Raw genomic sequence first — 20,363 nt, 5'->3', positions numbered from 1 at the left:
AAAGTTCTATTTTGGTCTCATCTGACCACATGACTTTCTCCCATGACTCCTCTGGATCATCCAAATGGTCATTGGCAAACTTAAAACGTGCCTGGACATGTGCTGGTTTAAGCAGGGGAACCTTCCGTGTCATGCATGATTTCAAACCATGACGTCTTAGTGTATTACCAACAGTAACCTTGGAAACGGTGGTCCCAGCTCTTTTCAGGTCATTGACCAGCTCCTGCCGTGTAGTTCTGGGCTGATTTCTCACCTTCCTTAGGATCATTAAAACCCCACGAGGTGAGATCTTGCATGGAGCCCCAGACTGAGGGAGATTGACAGTCATGTTTAGCTTCTTCCATTTTCTAATGATTGCTCCAACAGTGGACCTTTTTTCACCAAGCTGCTTGGCAATTTCCCTGTAGCCCTTTTCAGCCTTGTGGAGGTGTACAATTTACTCTAGTGTCTTTGAACAGCTCTTTGGTCTTGGCCATGTTAGTAGTTGGATTCTTACTGATTGTATGGGGTGGACAGGTGTCTTTATGCAGCTAACGACCTCAAACAGGTGCATCTAATTTAGGATAATAAATGTAGTGGAGGTGGACATTTTAAAGGCAGACTAACAGGTCTTTAAGGGTCAGAATTCTAGCTGATAGACAGGTGTTCAAATACTTATTTGCAGCTGTATCATATAAATAAATAGTTTAAAAATTATATATTGTGATTTCTGGATATTTTTTTTTTAGATTATGTCTCTCACAGTGGACATGCACCTACGATGACAATTTCAGACCCCTCCATGATTTCTAAGTGGGAGAACTTGCAAAATAGCAGGGTGATTAAATACTTATTTTCCTCACTGTATATACAGTACAGACCAAAAGTTTGGACACACCTTCTCATTCAAAGAGTTTTCTTTATTTTCATGACTATGTAGAGTCACACTGAAGGCATCAAAACTATGAATTAACACGTTGAAATTATATACATAACAAAAAAGTGTGAAACAACTGAAAATATGTCATATTGTAGGTTCTTCAAAGTAGCCACCTTTTGCTTTGATTACTGCTTTGCACACTCTTGGCATTCTCTTGATGAGCTTCAAGAGGTAGTCACCTGAAATGGTTTTCACTTCACAGGTGTGCCCTGTCAGGTTTAATAAGTGTGATTTCTTGCCTTATAAATGGGGTTGGGACCATCAGTTGTGTTGTGCAAAAGTCAGGTGGATACACAGCTGATCGTCCTACTGAATAGACTGTTGGAATTTGTATTATGGCAAGAAAAAAGCAGCTAAGTACAGAAAAACGAGTGGCCATCATTACTTTAAGAAATGAAGGTCAGTCAGTCCGAAAAATTGGGAAAACTTTGAAAGTGTCCTCAAGTGCAGTCACAAAAACCATCAAGCGCTACAAAGAAACTGGCTCACATGCGGACCGCCCCAGGAAAGGAAGACCAAGAGTCACCTCTGCTGCGGAGGATAAGTTTATCTGAGTCAACAGCCTCAGAAATCGCAGGTTAACAGCAGCTCAGATTAGAGACCAGGTCAATGGCACACAGAGTTCTAGCAGCAGACACATCTCTACAACAACTGTTAAGAGGAGACTGTGTGAATCAGGGCTTCATGGTAGAATATCTGCTAGGAAACCACTGCTAAAGAAAGGCAACAAGCAGAAGAGACTTGTTTGGGCTAAATAACACAAGGAATGGACATTAGACCAGTGAAAATCTGTGCTTTGGTCTGATGAGTCCAAATTTGAGATCTTTGGTTCCAACCACCGTGTCTTTGTGCGACGCAGAAAAGGTGAACGGATGGACTCTACATGCCTGGTTCCCACAGTAAAGCATGGAGGAGGAGGTGTGATGGTGTGGGGGTGCTTTGCTGGTGACACTGTTGGGGATTTATTCAAAATTGAAGGCATACTGAACCAGCATGGCTACCACAGCATCTTGCAGCGGCATGCTATTCCATCCGGTTTGCGTTTAGTTGGACCATCATTTATTTTTCAACAGGACAATGACCCCAAAAACACCTTCAGGCTGTGTAAGGGCTATTTGACCAAGAAAGAGAGTGATGGGGTGCTGCGCCAGATGACCTGGCCTCCACAGTCACCGGACCTGAACCCAATCGAGATGGTTTGGGGTGAGCTGGACCGCAGAGTGAAGGCAAAAGGGCCAACAAGTGCTAAGCATCTCTGGGAACTCCTTCAAGACTGTTGGAAGACCATTTTAGGTGACTACCTCTTGAAGCTCATCAAGAGAATGCCAAGAGTGTGCAAAGCAGTAATCAAAGCAAAAGGTGGCTACTTTGAAGAACCTACAATATGACATATTTTCAGTTGTTTCACACTTTTTTGTTATGTATATAATTTCAACGTGGTAATTCATAGTTTTGATGCCTTCAGTGTGACTCTACAATTTTCATAGTCATGAAAATAAAGAAAACTCTTTGAATGAGAAGGTGTGTCCAAACTTTTGGTCTGTACTGTATGTACTGTACTGTATGTACTGTACTGTATGTATATATATATGTATGTATATATATATATATATATATATATATATATATATATATATATATATATATATATATATATATATATATAAAACGTATGTACACATACACCTGGTTATCCAACTCCACACAGTTCTCCACAAATCATTCTGCCAGCATTATGAACCAGACAGATCATTAATTCCATCCTCTTCTTTTTCACATATACACATACTGTCCTTTTCTCATGTTCCTCTCAAAAGACCAGGACATGATCAATCATCTCTGGTATTTCGAAGGTCTCTAGACCCTTACAGCTCTTATTCCCTACACTTGCTCCAGACGTAGTTCAGATTCATATTTAAGAGTATTTGAATGAGGATTTGGAGTTCATCCGAATGGCCTTTCATTCGGTCGTGATGTACATTGAGATTGAGTGACGTCATATTTTCACAGAATCACAGGATGATAAACTACATGCAGTATATAGAGCATTGTTGGATTCCTTGTTTAAACCTAATATTAGCATGGACACCCGCCTTTCTTTCCACGTACGCATGTACTGTACACTTGCAGATCCTCACGTCAGAGGCACGTCTGCCCCACCCCATAAGCAAACAGATTGGAGCTGATTGAAGCATCAGTAATCAGTGTGAGAGAGCGTCCCGCTGCTTCGGCCCCAGAGACGAGCACAGCGATCCACGACAACTTAACTTTCCATGACGTCAAAGGCGCTTCTCCTGCTGAGCTAGCAGTCCTCACAAACCACAACGGAAACACAGCGGTCTTACATTGGACATTCAGTCAGCACACATTGCCAGGAGTTTACGTCGTCTTTGATATTTTTTTGCGCTTAGTCTTAGCACTTGTGCATTTCATTATTTTTTGCAAAAATCTCTTATTTTGCTTCTGTTAATGAGCTTGTTCTAATGCGTTATAGGGTCTGTTGTAATAGCCAATTTATAGGGACTTGTATGGGAGATGCTCTAGTATCATCATCATCATCATTATAACAACATTAAAATTAACATTATTAATAATAATAATACATTTATTAAAAACATAGTTTTTCATTTACCTGTGAAGTCTTTTGTAAATTAATGTTTATTTAACACTCTGAGTACCAGTGTTGATCCTTTGTAACAGTTTGACTCAGTGTTTCATGCTTTGAAGCTACATAAGAGCCTGCGATTATTGCCTTTTAAAAAAATATTATTATCCGTTCAATTAAATAAAAAGACGGAACTACACTCTGTTTAAAAAGGTTGAATCTTTGAACCTCAGCTCACACATCAGACAGGGCTCAGCATGTGCTCGGGTGATTGGCTGGACTGTGGCTTGTATGTGATTTGGCTTCGAGAACAGAATGATATCTGTGATTAAGGCCATGTCCACACTAAAATGTTTTCGTTTTAAAAACGCATATTTTTGCGACGTTCCAAAGAGCCGGGAAGTAAATAAACTAGCTAGGTTGGATCGTATTTGTCGATAACCAATTAATCAGCTGTTAAAATGGATACTGGATAAGAAAAACAAACACAAACACTCCATTTAAAATAGTACTGAACTTTATTACCAAAAAAAATAAAAATAAAAAATAAATAAATAATATATATATATATATATACTGAATAGAAAAAAAGAATACTGAAGGAAATGTGCTAAAGGGAATTAATTATGTTAATAAATATAATTATATAACTAATAAATTATAAATATATTATAGCGCGGTCCGTGCATCGTGCAGTCTAACAAGTAAACGCAAACAGCATGTGGCTACACTGATTTGCTTCTACAGGCTGCGGTTGTAATGACAGACGACCGGAAAAACTATCAGTGTGGATTTTGCTGATAGCGGATAGTTCCAGCAACCAATTATCAGCATGCAACGCTTTACATAGGCCTTATTATTTATAAAAGAATGCTAGCCAATCTATGCAATCTACCTTAGACTACCTCTGCGGATGTTGCATGCATACAGTACATAGAGTAGACTCCATTATAATGGGAATACCAACATGGACCAGATGCACCTCTGCCAGACTTTGTGTCTTGGAAGTTTTCTTTTTGAAAACTAAGCGATTCCGCAAATAGTGTCAAAACGGCGAGATTCGAGCCGGATCTTCATCTTCAGGAAGAAGGTGAAGTCTACAGGAGTAGGGACAAGTTGACGAAAGGTTTCGACATTTTCAGGGGGGTTGAGCTCTCTGTCAGATTTGCGCATTTTCACGCAGAATTTCACGTTTTCTCTTTGTTCTAACTTGCTGTTAATGATGAAATCGCAGACTTGGAAACGCATGTGGTCAGAATAGCACCAGTTACCACCATTTAGTCTCGAAACATTTTGATACCACCTTGTATGTCTTTCTATAATGTTACGTGGCACACTACAAACTTCATACAAACACTCACACACACACATTTCTGTTTTTTGCACTATTATAACTTGCCCACTTACGGACATTTGTCATCTGTCTTTTTTCTTTACGCCCTTAATTTATGTAATTGGCTGCACATATAATTATTGTACATATAAAAAATATTGAATCTTGAATCTAGGCCCAGCAACTGAAGAAGTGTGTGTGTGTGTGTGTGTGTGTGTGTGTGTGTGTGTGTGTGTGTGTACTTCGTATGACCCCGTCTCTCTGTTTACAAGAGTGTAGCTTCAGATGTTGGATCATGGGTACAGCGTAATGGGGAGATTTACATTGTTTGATAGAACTGCTTTTTTGATCAAAGCCCCCAAATAATCCCTTTGATAATTATGTATGGTGTTTTAATGCAGGCCATCGCAATATTCCTCACGATGGCGTTGCAAACCATCGCAGACTTTGATGTCACACTAATTAGCCTTTTGAAGTTCTCGTTCTTGTTCTTCTTTGCAGCTCTGGAAGTGAACGTCTCGGATTTCCCAGTGGTGGCCCTTCACGGCTCAGACACCGTCCTTAACTGTACGTTCTCGGGGGCCAAGAACTTTAACCTGTCTGAGCTGAGTGTGTTCTGGCAGCTGGCTGACACTCAGAGGAGTGTGCACGCTTACTTCGACAAGAAGGACCGATACGTCGATCAGGACGAGCGCTTTGCTAACAGGACCAGCTTGTTTCCTTCAGAGTTAGCATCCGGTAACGCATCACTGCTCCTGAGGAGAATCCGAGTAGCAGACGAGGGCAGCTACTCGTGCTTCGTTAAAGTGGACACATACGGCAAGGATTCCATGTTCATGCAGGTGGCAGGTGATTCGCTTATTTTGTTCCTCACTACAAATACGCACTGAATGAAAATGTGTAGTAAAAGAGTGGGATCTTTAAAGCTAATTACTTTTAACTACTGTAGCCTCAGACTGTTGAAACCCATTTACCTCAAGGTTTGATGTATTGTGTATCTTTTGAGATGCTTTTCTTCAAACCAGTCTGGCCATTCTCCTCAGTCTTCCCTCAAACCAAGGGCTACCACTCACTCAATACTTTTTTTCCCTCCTCACCATACTGTGCACACTTTAGAGACCGCTGTGAGTGAAAATCCCAGGAGATCAACAGTTTCTGAAAAACACCTGGAACCATACCACTGTTAAAGTCATCGAGATTAGAATTTTCTTTTCTTTTTTTTTTTTTTTTTACTTATTCTAAAACACTATATGTACAAAACTCACCATGAGATTTGTATGTTGTTTTCGAACATCCCATTTCACATTTAGTCTCCATTTTCTGTTTTAATAACCTCCACTCCTCAGGAAAGATGGTTCACTAGATTTTGAAGTGTGTTTGTGGAGATTTGTGCTCATTCAGACACGAGTTTTAGTAAAGCCAGGGACTGATATAGGAGGCCTACGGTTCCAGTCAGCATTCCAATTCATCCCAAAAGTGTTCAATAGTGTTTATAGCTCTATAGCCATATTTTTTTATTAACAGAATATATTTTTATATTTATTATTATTACTACTTTATTATCATTAACATAGGTGAACGTCAACAGTTTCCATTTTTAAACCAATTTTAAATAAAAAGATTGATAATATTGAGGAATCGATTGCATTGGAACAAATTGTATTGATTTAATACAATTAAATAAATGGAAAAATTCAATTATACAGTTTACATTTGTTAGACCCTATTTGGGTAATACAAATGTGTATATAAATGTGTGTTAAAATTAAATAATACATTTCTAAAGATATGATCTACTTAACTGTTCTAGCATACTTTAATACATGCCTTAATTTCTTCCATCCTTCATTCCTTTACTCCCTCGATATGCGGAATTTTCAGGATTTTCCCGTTTTCAGAGAAATTCTTGCAGCTGTACATGAACCGGAAAATAATCTACATCTCGAGACCTGCGTGATAATGTGGGCGATGACAGGAAGTGCATGCGCAAAACAAAATCGTGTTTCCAGTATGGAGTGAGTAGCCACCGTGACACAGCGCTCAGAGTGTGAGGCCGAAACTATTCATGTGCACTGTACCGAAATATACATATATACACACACACACACACCCTTATTCCTACAGCTAAGTGAACTGGCACTTACTGTAGAATAATATATTGTCATTCTCTGTTGATTGCATCCGCTCGCTGTCTCCGTATCTCCGTCTTTGTAGCTCTCCTTCAATTTCGTTCTCCTCATCTTCAGGGAGACCGAAGTGCTCTTTTCATTTCCGAAGACGCATCTCATTAAGCCATGTTAATGCTCAGAAATGCTTTTCTACACTTGGCGAGGCCGGAGGAAAAACAATCATGCTTTTTTTTTCTCCGCCGCTGATGAATTGATGTATGTGGCGCTTGAGATTTGCAGTCAGTATTATATTTAGCTGGCGTTTCAAGCTCGCACGGAGGTCGAACTGATCCACAGAGAGCCGCAGCGATCCGAATGCCAGTCAAACAGACAGTGCCGTGGGTTTTGGCTCCTCTGTCATCACCCACGTCTTTTTCATCGAACCTACGATCATCTTGATTGCATTTACTCCCCATTGTACCAGAGAGGAGCCCTTTTTTTTTTGTTTGCTGGACACTGATTGGCTCTGGGAGTTTTCTTCACCTAAGAGAATCAAACCTTCTCACCTCTTTCGCCCAAAAAAAGCTCAGATTTCTCAGTGGATCACTTAACTGTGAGAAAGAACAAAAAAGATGCAAAGGTCCCTCCAGGACACGGGAGGAGATGTCATTTATCGGTTCCATCTGATGTTGAGCCACATGGCTGTACGTTATACAAAGCTCCCAGAACATAATTAAGACTTTAATAGCAGATATGTCAGGCCGTTCCCAGGGTGAAACACATCAGAAGATCGCTGAGCTACATGCTAACCACTAAGTGTTTCTCCATCCTCCTCATTTTCAACCCAAAAGTATTGGCATCAGGATGCAAGATCCCAAAAGGGGGTGCTTTTAGGTTTCTCATGCTTGGGAATTCATTCTCATTTACAATACTTCTCAAGTTTGTTTTGATGTGTTTTTATTTTTCATCATCTTTCTGAGTGTATAATAGTTCATTATTTATTTTATATTATTTCTTTTCAGCCCCCTACTCAAAACCCGCTGTGAGTTGGGAAACCGACAGCAACCCGAAGCCCGGTGATGTTGTCGCACTGACCTGCGTGGCATACGGCGGCTACCCTGAGGCCCAGGTCCTGTGGCAAGATGGAGGCGGGCAAAACTTGACAGAGAACGTCACCATCTCACCGGTAGCCAACGAGCAAGGCCTGTTCACCATCAAGAGCATCTTAACCGTGGTCCTCGAGCCGAACAGCACCTACAGCTGCAGACTGACCAATCCGCTTCTGGGGGACGAAGGTCACGCCTCTGTCACCATCACAGGTGAGTTGGTTTCACAGTCACGCTCACGTCACTCTTTAGGATCAGCTACTCATCTACAGTACACCATGTCAGATAATGTCAGTGTCGTTGTTTTTTCGCAAATAGCATTTGTTCCGGGGTCGAGAGCCTCGAATCATTTGAAAGTTAATCAGAACTATCTAAAGTCAATCACGAGTCAATTAAAAATCCGAGCACTGATGGTGTTTCCCTGTTTCTCAGATGACTTATCTGCCAAGTAAAACTGGAAGGTGATAATGAATTGTCCAATAATGATCCAATAAGCATAGCCATCAGTTCTCCCACTTTGCTAAATAAGTGAAATGGGTGATTATTTCTGAGATTATCTCAACAAAAATTAGGGAAAAAAAAAAAAGCTTTTATCTTGGCTTGTGGGCTCAGCAGAGGGAATAGAGGTGGTAAAGAAGGTGGCTGGATTTACCCCTGGCTTAGCCCAGATATTAAAGCGAAGCAGGGGGTCAGTGGAGGTCATAAGGTTGAGCTTCAGTGGTCTGGCAAATTGTAAAACTGACAGTAGGATGGTTCTGATGGTGGGGGGAAAAAAAATCTTGAAAGTGGTTTCACAGGCTTCACTTAACTCTGCTGCTAAAATGGTAGCGGACAGAGATTTTTTTTTTATACACGTATTGCTTTAAGATGACCGCCGATGACCTTGAATTTGAATCATTAAGCAGAAAAGACCAAATATGTGAATTTAACATTTTAATAGAATAACACAAAAATTTGGTTCTCACAAATTTCTCAGAGAATTATTAGAGTTTTTGGCTGTGCCCCAAAGGATGCATCTAAACTTGTGGCCTAGTTAAATATATCTCCCGGGATGCAAAAGTGATCACCCTGTTGTAGAAAAAAGGAAATCTCCTAAAATAGGCTTTGTGGGAAAAAAAAAAAAATGGAACTGCTTGACATCAACCTGGGGACCTCTGTAAGCTTGTCCAGGAAGCGTTTAATGGATATTGCATGTGATTGTGTAAAGCAGGGATAATTAAATGGCTGCGAGTGACTTTCCTTTAACCCTGATCCATCCTCTAACACATTTTTCGGAATTCTCAATTCTGATTAGTCGGAAAATGTCAGCGCCAGCATGTTTTATTATGCACTTCTATAGTACTATTCGGTTAACAGGGAAATGAAAGGAAAATGGACCACATCAACAAAAAGTTTTGAGACCTGTTCCTTTAAATTTCCTGACAATGGCAAGATAAAGATCCTGGGCAAATTGCTGAATCGTAAAAACGATCAACCATTGATGTGATCGGATGTTATTCCGCTTCCTGTTGAGCTGCATCACTCGTTGTAAATTGTTTTCCTATTTCTAATTCAACATCTGTGATAAACCATACACGCAAGAAAAAAACCCCAAAAAGAATCGAGATGCGAATCTCATCGCCTCAGTTATAGAGAATCACACAGCTGAAAGTGCTGTCTTTAGCAGTTACACTGAAAACGAAAAAGAAAAGAAAAAACGCAGTGAGGAGTAAAAATTGAAAGGCGGATGAATTAATACGGAGAAGTGGAAGGATAGACATGAATTCAATTTAAGTGTTTTAATGGGGATTGCTATTTAAAGCTCATCTGAGTAAATATGTAAAAGCAGATGTGCTGCCATTTTTAGTCTAGACACGACTCTGGTAAACCGAAATAGAACTAAATGTGTAATTTTTCCTTTCTTTAATGTGATTCTAAATTAGTGATAATTGTATTGCTTGTAAGCTGATTGTCATCCTGTCGTTTGTGTGCAAGAAGTAAAAAGGTTCATGATGCCTTGTTAAGATGAACGGCATACACATTCTCACCTGAGAGTCAGAGCGATAGCCAGTAGCCAATCATGGGTGTCTGCATGTGGAAGATTTCATAATGCTGCACTTTGATACAAAATAAGCAGCGGGAAACATGCGGCCGACTGAATTTACGAGTCACAGCGGAAGCACAATTGTTGGCTTTTTACCCTGCTGTGTGATAGGACAGAGCTGGCAAAAGGGGGCGAGCCAGTAATTGATGTATTAGGGTGGTACAGCTGTGGCTGCAGTGAAAGGAGACTTGTTGAATTGTATTCATGGGGTTTCTTCCTTTAGTGATGGCACTGATTTTTACTGTATGAGATACCTGTCTGTGATGCAGCGCTCTAGTATACAGCTCTTCTGTTTTAATATAAATGTCATTATTGTTTATTTCTGGAACTATCGGCTATCGAGAAAAGAAAAAAAAAAGCCGATAGTTTTTCCAGGTTGTGCTATTCAGTACGAGAGCGGCCTCTAGAGGCGAATTACTGACACCAAGTGTCTTTTTTTTATTCATTTTGGATGTCACTTTGTATTTATTTGTTTCAGTTGGAATGCATGTCTTTCATTTTACTTAATATTTATTAATATAATTTAAATATTATTAATAAATATTATATTATTTATTATATTTTAAATACAAGTTGACACCTGAGGTACGCATCAAGACCTTTCCATGTTGTCCTGAATGACTGGTTCATGGTGAAGCTCAAATACAGTAGTTTTAGCTAAATTTTTATTACATTATATGGAAAATAGAAGCACCTGAATTCCCTTTGGAAACATATCAAGATTCAAAGTTGGGTGATGCAGTGAGGAAAATTCGCAGACCTTTTCTGACAGTGCTGGCATTTTTACCTCTGGAGTGTTTTCCAGTGTTGCCAAGGTCATAGTGGTTGGTTTCATATTAAATTACTGTAAAAAAAAAAAGGTGTTTTTTATGCTACACTCACTTCACTTTTAAACTATTTAGAGATATCAATATTTTGAGCACTAAACAGATCGAGATTTAGATAGATGGCTCCAATACCGCTGTCAAATAAGACTCTGTAGTGTTGAAGCTTCTGCAGAATGTACTGCTTGAATGTTCCTGACCTAATGCTGAGTTTAAAGTCAGCTCTTGCGTAGATGAAAAATGCTAAACGTCTCGAGTCCTTTTTTATTCTCTCCTAGTAGACAGTTACCGAAGCCACTGTTGAAGAGAGCGTGAAGTTTTTTCCCATTACGTGTTAATGTGTTACTATCCGCCAATAAATAAAAAATGCAGTATGCAAATGAAGTTAGAAAAAAAAAAAAATCAAATACACATAAATTTCCATTTGTTTTGCGCGCTGTGTCAGATGCTTGTGATGAATGTTCTATAAACAAACCTCAAGCTGTGATTGAAAAACCCGTAACGTCGCTCTGCCATTCTCTGAACGGGTCTTTAAGCATGCCGAACAGTCAGATTGTGACATGCTCGTCGTAAATTTTCACTATTAGGACCAAGACCAAAAAGCCGCACCGTCAAGGGAGCGGTGACCATCTTTATCATAATCAGTGAAAATTTCCATGAAGAGGGTAGACATTCATCTAAAATGTCGGCTTGGCGTTCTTACAAGTGGGCTTTGAGCTACAGGCTGGAGCTCTGGTGCCAGCTTCACCCATCTGTAGCCCCGCCGGCTTGACCACGACACACAAAAACCGCGTTAGCAAACAAGCGACGGCTCGTGTCTCGGAGCCGCGAAATCACGCATGCCTTGTTTGATCTAAAAACTCATTTGCGATTGTTTACCCCAGATGCTGGACGGTCAACAACACGCCCAATTAACTTTGACCCAAGCTATGTTTGCACAGACAATTTTTCAACAGCAAATACAGTGTACAAGCTTCTCCATGCTGTTTTCCAGCCTAAGCTGTTCAAAATAGTAACCACTTTTGTTGCGTGATATTTTTTTATTTTTTTTGACATTTTTAGTTATGTTACAAATCTACAATTGTTGTACTTCTTTAGGTTTGTTCCATGTCATCTGTATATTTAAAGAAAACTTGTTTACAATATATGGTGATTTGTGCGCATGTCAGGGGACCACAAATTTATTTATTTGAGCAAATTCATTTCTTTAACGGGTGCTGCGTAACAGAAACATGACTTATATGAACAATCATTTTTAAAAGATATATTGTCTATTAAAATAGCATAATTGCTATGAAATCTTTTTTATTCATTGCTATTGAAATCAAAACATTTACTTACTTATGCATATGCATATTTTTGGTGGTTGAATTTAACATAATAATAATAATAATAATAATAATAATAATAATAATAATAATAATAATAATAATAATAATAACTAGAGGTCGACCGATTTTACTGATACCTATAGCGAGGTTGGATCGAACTTGCCGATAACCGAATATTATTATAATGATATATTGCTCTCGTAATGACAGCAGACTGAAAGTCGGAAAAACTATCTGTTTGGATGTTTTGGATCTGTTTGGAGCCGATAGCCGATAGTTCCAGCAATTAACTATCGCTGCTTCGACCTCTATTTATAACTAGGGGAACTTTTTGTTTGAAAGCCAACCTTTTATTATCAAATACAGATATTTGAAATTACATTTTCTAAATATGTCTCTGGTGTTGTTCAGAGGGCCGTTCCAAATACGGTAACAGGCCATATTTATCATTTACAAAGATTTTTTTTTTTTATCTCTTTTTAGTTACATGCTATAAATCGACAGTAGTTTTGTTTTACTCTTAGTGAAGATCATCATCTTTCAGTATGTTTCGGTCATCTGTAACAACCTGGGCATTTTTTTAAGGAATGTTGTTTAAAATATATATTGATTTGTGGGCGTTTCTTTATGCAAATCAGGGTAGTTGTACACAAGCACATTGACTTAGAATGTGTGATATCATGGGAGGGAGAAAGAAAGGGAGAAAGCAAAATAGAATTAGAAAAAGAGTGAGAAACGGGGAGAGAGAGAGAGAGAGAGAAAAGAAAGAACGAACGAAAGACAGAAAGAAAGAAAAAGATTGGGAGAAAGAGAGCGTGAATAAAAGAACGAGAGAAAACGAGATTGGGAGGGAGAAAGAAAGGAAGAAAGCAAAATAGAATGAGAAAAAGAGTGAGAAATGGGGAATGAGAGCGAGCGAGAAAGAAAGAGTGAGAAAGAAAGAAGGTGACAGAAAGTGAGAGACAAATATACACAGACTTTAGCTGGGTTTTTTTTTTTTTTGTTAAAGCATAATGCTTTTTTTTGTATCCGTTTTTAGTTACATGTTATAAATTTACAGTAATTTTAGAATAATGTAATAATTTTAGAGGCTTTGTGTGATTTTATATTGTATATTTGTGTGTTTACAAGCAGTTTCACAACAGCTCCAAGAGATTTCATGGGCATGTAAAATAGTGTCAGTACATTGCAGGCTAAGGATTGCATGTAAATGTACGTTTTGTAGACAGTTGTGGGGAGAAAAAAAGCTGATACGAAGGGAAAAAAAGCACATTTGCAACTTTGTGTTCTGTCAAGGTGACCGCAGACGTAAAAAAAACAAACAAAACAAAAAAAACACCCCTACTGTCTCAAAGTGCCTCAGCAAACAAAGTAGAGCTTTATGCTTAGAATGATAATATACAGTAGTGTTGGAAAGTCACCTTATTTTTTTTTATTTCATACAAATATAATTTAATGTCGTAAAGTTCAACTTTTTTATTATCAAATGTTATATAAAAAAAACACGTGTATGCCATCAAATGCAGTAACAAATTTTCCTTTAGTTTTATTAATAGCATTTTTAATAAGAACCCCAGACATCTTTAAAATACTATACATTGAAATAATACAGATAAAATCCACATTGTGTGTTGATAGTTTTCAGAAAGAATTGCAAAGCTGATTTGGGAGTGTTGTGTAAGTGGCTTTCAATGACATCTTGGGTATAAAAGCACGAAAACAAACTGAATGTCAAGTGTGTGTTCCAATAAACAGGAGGAGAACGTCAGAAGGGCGATGCGAGAGAGGTTAGAATGTGCTGGATGAAAAAGGATGAGAGGGTAAAAGAGAGAGAGAGAGGGAACAGATTGGAAATTTGGATGAGTGAGAGCGAAAGAGAAAAAAAAAGAAAAAATATCATACACATCGACAGGTTTCAGCTGTTTGAGCTTATGACTTATGATGTCATTTTGACAATTCAAGTGCTGCTGATTGGTCAGACGGCTCAACAGCAGATCCAACCGCAATCACAGGTTTACAATGTACTGTATATTAGCGGTATAACGGTACACACGATTCACGGTAATTCACACAAAATGCCTGCTTGGCTAAAAAATAAATAAATAATATATATAATATATATAAATATTTCTATTATTATTATATTATTATTACTATTTAATTTTTCCATTTATAAAATTAAAGCAATACACTATCATATTCTATTGTTTCAATTTAACAAATAAAATAAAAAAATAGTTTACAATTGTTAGACCCCATTTGGGCAATACAGATGTGTTTGTAAGTGTGTGTTACATTTAATATTGAATTTCCTAAAGATATGTTCTATGTAACCACCCTACTAAATGCCTGAATTAATTCTATCCATCTTTCATTCATTCCATTGTCAGGAATTTTTCCTTTTAGGAGAAAAATTCTTGAAGGTGTATGGTAAATGCAAAACCATCAATATCTGCAAAAATTTGGTTTCGCACATGCGCGGTACGATACGGAGTGAGTAGCACTTAATATGTTTGTGAGCAGACTCAGATTTGAACTATGTTCCGCACATAAAACAAGAATTGCATTTGGTACACGTGTGTCGTTTGTATCGCTCAGAAAAGCCTTCCCAGAAGAGTGGAACTAATAAGGGAGGATTAAATCTGGAATGAGATGTTCAAGAAAAACAGTTGGCTGTGATGGTCTAAAAACTTTTGGTCATGTAGTGTACCTCTGATAAACAAGATCGTCCTCACTTTCTTTTTAAATGAAGTTTCCAAAGTGAAGCTGCTTTGCCTGTTTAAGGGTAATTTATTTAGTGAAGGTGAAACTCGTGTATGTACCATGTTGGTCTGCATTGTGGGATCCTCCATATATTTGGCTTGGACTTTAAACGTAATTGATTACCTGTCTAGTCTCTCATACAGTAGTTGCTAAGGAAGGAATAATACACACAGGGACATGCTGTTGTCTGAAAATGATCAATGATTAGGTGTTGTGTTGCAGAACAGGTTGGTGTTGAGGTCCTCTAACGTCATTTCTCCAAAAGGAAAGTGTTTCATTCTCGTTTTGCGTTGTGGCACGCCTGTGAAACGACCTCTTATGCTACAGTGCCTATAATAATTCGTTCGTTCACCAGCCTTTCAGATGCCTGAAAGCTTGCTGACTTGCTGACATTATCGCTGAGAACGGAGACTCCTTGCCTGAAATGTAGAAAGCGTAAAAATTTCGAACGTGGAGCATCGTTCATGTCCCTCTCTAAGAGCTGTTTCTATAGCAGCAAGAACATATAAGGTAAAGTGTGTACTGTCAGCATTTGACCAATCAGAGGTTAGAATTCAACATCACTGATATGTAATCAACTAGCACTGATGCTAATGCGGATTCTGTTGTCGCTACGGTAATTCGGATATTGTACAGACCGGCGTACGCACACAGTTCCGAACTTTGGTAACGAAACCAGCCGAGTCGTAGCGATTCAGCTTTGCTGTTTTATTATCTTTTTCACACTCTCCTATTCTCTGATTCTCACTCTCTATTTCTGCCTTCCTGCTACCAGAGCTTGTCCCGACATATGCATCCTCCTAAATTACTACTTGTCAAAGCTGAGCACAGTTAGCAGGAACCTAAAAAAATGTGCAAAGCAGAAGAAGAGGGAGAAACAAACGTAGCTGTGGAGTCGCAATAAGAAAGAGATCGGGGGTAGGGGTGGGGGGAAAACGGAGAAAGACAGAGCCAAAAACAAAAACGCTGTATCAGTCGTAGTGCACTTCCTCCCACCACTTCTTTCCAGGTCTAATTTAAGTGTAATTAGCGCATGCAGAGGCAAGAGAAACAGCGCTCTAAATGAGTGGGTTGTCAGCAGAGCTGCATTCTGTGCCGTTCCCCTGATGGAGCTCGGGATTAATTACTGTCTTAAGCACAAACAGCACTTCTCCTAGTAAATATGGCCTTTGCTGCCTTTCCTGAACTACTAACTACGCTCGAATAAATAACCCAAAATCAGTGTTAACAGTTCACATAAAATAAATGCACACACAATTGTATAGGACGCCTGGTCTTAAGTCTTGTATGTGCTTTTTTGAGCATCGCATTCCATATTTAGTCCCAGTTTGCTTTTAGAATTCTCTCCACTCTTCTGGGAAGATGTTCCACCAGATCCATTAGAGTGTGGTTGTAGAGATTTGTGCTCATTCAGACACAAGGGTTGTAGTAAATTCAGGTAATGATGCAGGTGAGGTGAGGAGGACTGGGGCGCCGTTCCACATCCCAAAGTTCTTCAATAGGGTTGGAAGTCCTATAACAGGAGACCTGTGCAAAGCATATCTTCATGGAGCTGGTTTTGTGCATTGTACATGCTGGAACAGGTTTGGGTCTCCAACGATGTCATATACAATTGTGTGCATTTAGCTTTGCGATAACAGTGTGGGAAAGAAACACATATGGCTGGGAAAGTATGGCGTCCAAATAGCATATTTTTTCCTTTGCTTGAACTCGGAGACTCGAACCTGGTGCAGTATGACAACGTTCCTATACACAAAGCCAGCTCCAAGGAGATATGTTTTACATGGGTTGGAGTGAATGATCTTGAGTAGAGGTCGATTTATTTCTCCCCAATAATTTCCACTTTTCAGCGAAGGCTTTTCGCTAGATTTTTTCCCTAAGTATAGCTGTAGAGATGTGTCCAGATTATTCAGTTGTAAGAGCATCAGTGAGGTCCCAGTGATCCCAGTTGTACCTTCATTCCAATCTTTGCACACCATGTATCCGTGGAGCACGATTTGTACATAGAAAAGAAAAGACATGCATTCAAACTGAAACAAAACATAACATTTCAAATAAATAAAAACTGAATTAAAAACACACTTCAAATAATTACATTTGAACTTGTCACGTATCAAAACAAACAGCTTTGGTGTGTGATTTGCTTTTAGAGGTCTCTTTCATACCGTATAATGACAGCGGACCTTTCTAGCCGCTCCAGCCACAGATGCAACCTGGAAAAACTATCGGTATGGATTTTGCCTAAGGTTTTAACATGTACCAGTGGTGGACAAACGACACAAAATAAGTAGTTGAGTTCTGTAAAGGAAAGTAGTACAGTACGTAAAATATTACTCCATTAAAAGTAAATGTTATCCCTTTAAATGTTCACTTGAAAGTACTATGATTTATTATGGCTATAATGTTCTTATCGTTTGTGTCACAAGACTCTTTGCTTAATCACCTAAGTTTATGTGGAAAGACACTAATGTTACTCTCAGCACAACAATGTATTAATAGAATGATTTTAATTAGTCAAACACTGATATAAGGCCACAGGAGTTTCTTCCATTATTTCTCACTTACAAAACGCTGAGCTGTATGTTTGTGATCCGCACTCAGAAGAAGTTTAAAAAAAAGTTTAAAACAGAGCCCGTGCTCTACCCTGATTGGTGGCTTGCTGTGCGGTTGACCAGTTTAGTTTTTATCCACTCATAAATTAAAAGGAACGAGTGATTTCGCAAAATGTAGTAATGTAATGTAGTAATTTAGTAATTAAATTTGTAATGTAGTGAAGTTAAAGTCTCCCCAAATAGAAATACTCAAGTAAAGCACAGATACGCAAAAAAGCTACTTAAGTACAGTAACAAATTACATTTACTTCCTTACTGTCCACCACTGCCAAGTGCTGATTAATCGGCAAAACCGATTTATCGGTCGACCTCTAATCTTGAGTGGAATGCTACAGAGCTCTGACTTCAACCGAACTGAACACATTTGGGATGAAGTAAAACACTAACTGGACTCCGGGGCTCCTCACTTTACATCAGTACCTGAGTTTACCAACACCCTTGTCGCTGAATGAGCACAAATTTAGTATGAAAGGTGAACCTCTTCCTAGAAAAGTAAAGGTTATTATAACAGCAAATGGGGACTAAATGTGGAATGAGATGTTCAAAATGCACATATGAATCTTATAGTTGGGTGTCCACAAATTCTTGTCTGATGTCATCTAATTAGTGAAAAAGGCTTTCTCTCTGTATAAAAGCTATATTTAATGAATCTTCCATTACAAGTGAATAACTACTATTGCTGGGCAAAAATATTTTACTTCTCTAGAATGCTTTTTTTTTTTTTTTGCAATGTTTTTTGATCAGATTTATTCCCAATGCTTTCACATAAAAACCATCATCAGCTGTCAGGAATTGTTGATGAATGCAAGCTAGTCAAAGCTTTTATTCAGACAACACTGCAGAAGTAATGACATCTCATAATCTCTATAAACATCATTACTGAAACACTTTTAGTTGTCATTTTGTTAATACAAAATGTCTCTTAACGTTCATTCTAGTTGACCTGAGAACAGTGTGTGACCAATTTTTGAAAGAACACCACAAACCTGTTATTACGTTGCATAGTTCCAGATCGTCGCAGGGATGCCACGGACGTGACAGCCTAAAATTTCTGCGAAGTTCTTTGTTAGAAGACAGGACAGGAAAGTTAAAGCGTAGCACTTCCTCCTTAATTGAGTTACATTTTGCTGAAAGTGTAGCCCCTCATTCTGATTCTGGTCAACTTTCTTTCTTTCTTTCTTTCTTTCTTTCTTTCTTTCTTTCTTTCTTTCTTTCTTTCTTTCTTTCTTGCTTGCTTACACCAACTTGAGTCCTTTTTCACATTTATTGTAAGGCTAAAACGGCCCATTTCTAACACCTTCTGACCAATCAGAATCAAGCATTCACTAGAACTATGGTATAAATTAACAGAATAACACTGACTCATTTATTTGACAAATGGCAATTTTTTTTGTAAGACACGTGAATTGAAGGTAGAAACCTTTCCATCGTTTGTGCCCTGATGTGACACTCCTCCAGAGTTGGATTTTTAGTTGTTTTTTTTGCAGGCTGAGTAAAATTCATTCAGAAAAATTGACCTCTTTTTAAACAAGTGGCACATCGAAAACAAAAAATAAATAAATCGTGACCGAGACAGCGGTTTTATACAGATCTGGGTTGGCAAAGAGATATAAAAGAATATTATTATCAGCTTTTTTTTTAACTGCTAAGTAGTGAATATTCTTCATAAATGCCCAGGCTGTCCCTATCAAAAACTCCACTCATTTATTTACATCCCTTTATGTTTAGGCTTAACTCTCCAGGAGATATGGGCACAAACGAGCACCGCAAAGCATGTTTGCTACCTTATTTAAATTGCTTTTTGTTCCAGGCCTTTAAAACAGTCTAAATCAATGTCAGCCTTTACACAAAGCCTATTGTCTTTTGGTGTAATGTTTTTTCCATTAGGCATTTAACCGAAGACTTGCGGCGTCGCTGTTCGCTAGCTCCCTTCTCTTGTTTAGTGCCGTAATTGATCGCAGGCTGTGAAATGAAAGTTAAACATGGCCACAATATGGCTTCCTTCCAAAGAGGAAAGGAAGTTGTTAAGCAAATGTAGGGCATTTATTTTTTATGAGAGTGTCTATTGAGAGTGTAGGACAAATACAGGACAGAGCAAGACGGCACAAGACAGTGTAGGACAAATACAGGACAGAGCAAGACGACACGAGAGTGTAGGACAAATACATGACAGAGCAAGACGACACAAGACAGTGTAGGACAATACAGGACAGAGCAAGACAACACAAGACAGTGTAGGACAATACAGGACAGAACAAGACGACACAAGACAGTGTAGGACAAATACAGGACAGAGCAAGACGACACAAGAGAGTGTAGGACAATACAGGACAGAGCAAGACGACACAGGACAGTGTAGGACAATACAGGACAGAGCAAGACGACTGTGTATTGTCCGACACAAGACAGTGTAGGACAATACAGGACAGAGCAAGACGACTGTGTATTGTCCGACACAAGACAGTGTAGGACAATACAGGACAGAGCAGACGACACAAGACAGTGTAGGACAATACAGGACAGAGCAAGACGACACAAGACAGTGTAGGACAATACAGGACAGAGCAAGACGACACAAGACAGTGTAGGACAAATACAGGACAGAGCAAGACGACACAAGACAGTATAGGACAATACGGGACAGAGCAAGACGACAAGACAGTGTAGGACAATACAGGA

The 20,363-nt window shown here is 38.8% G+C and overlaps 1 protein-coding gene across 5 annotated transcripts in view; it reads left to right on the top strand.

The window, feature by feature from the left end:
* Positions 1-20,363, top strand: part of cd276 (CD276 molecule) — a 107,253-nt gene that overhangs the window by 22,808 nt on the left and 64,082 nt on the right. For all 5 annotated transcript variants that reach the window (XM_083553144.1, XM_083553142.1, XM_083553141.1 and 2 more), the window contains 2 exons: positions 5,359-5,706; positions 7,988-8,284. In XM_083553144.1, coding sequence (XP_083409270.1) covers positions 5,359-5,706; positions 7,988-8,284 — 645 coding nt within the window. The remainder of the gene's footprint in view (positions 1-5,358; positions 5,707-7,987; positions 8,285-20,363) is intronic.

The sequence above is a fragment of the Silurus aristotelis genome, assembly GCF_946808225.1.
Source record: "Silurus aristotelis genome assembly, chromosome: 10".
NCBI classification, from domain to species: Eukaryota; Metazoa; Chordata; class Actinopteri; order Siluriformes; family Siluridae; genus Silurus; species Silurus aristotelis.
This window is presented reverse-complemented; position numbering and strand designations above follow the sequence as displayed.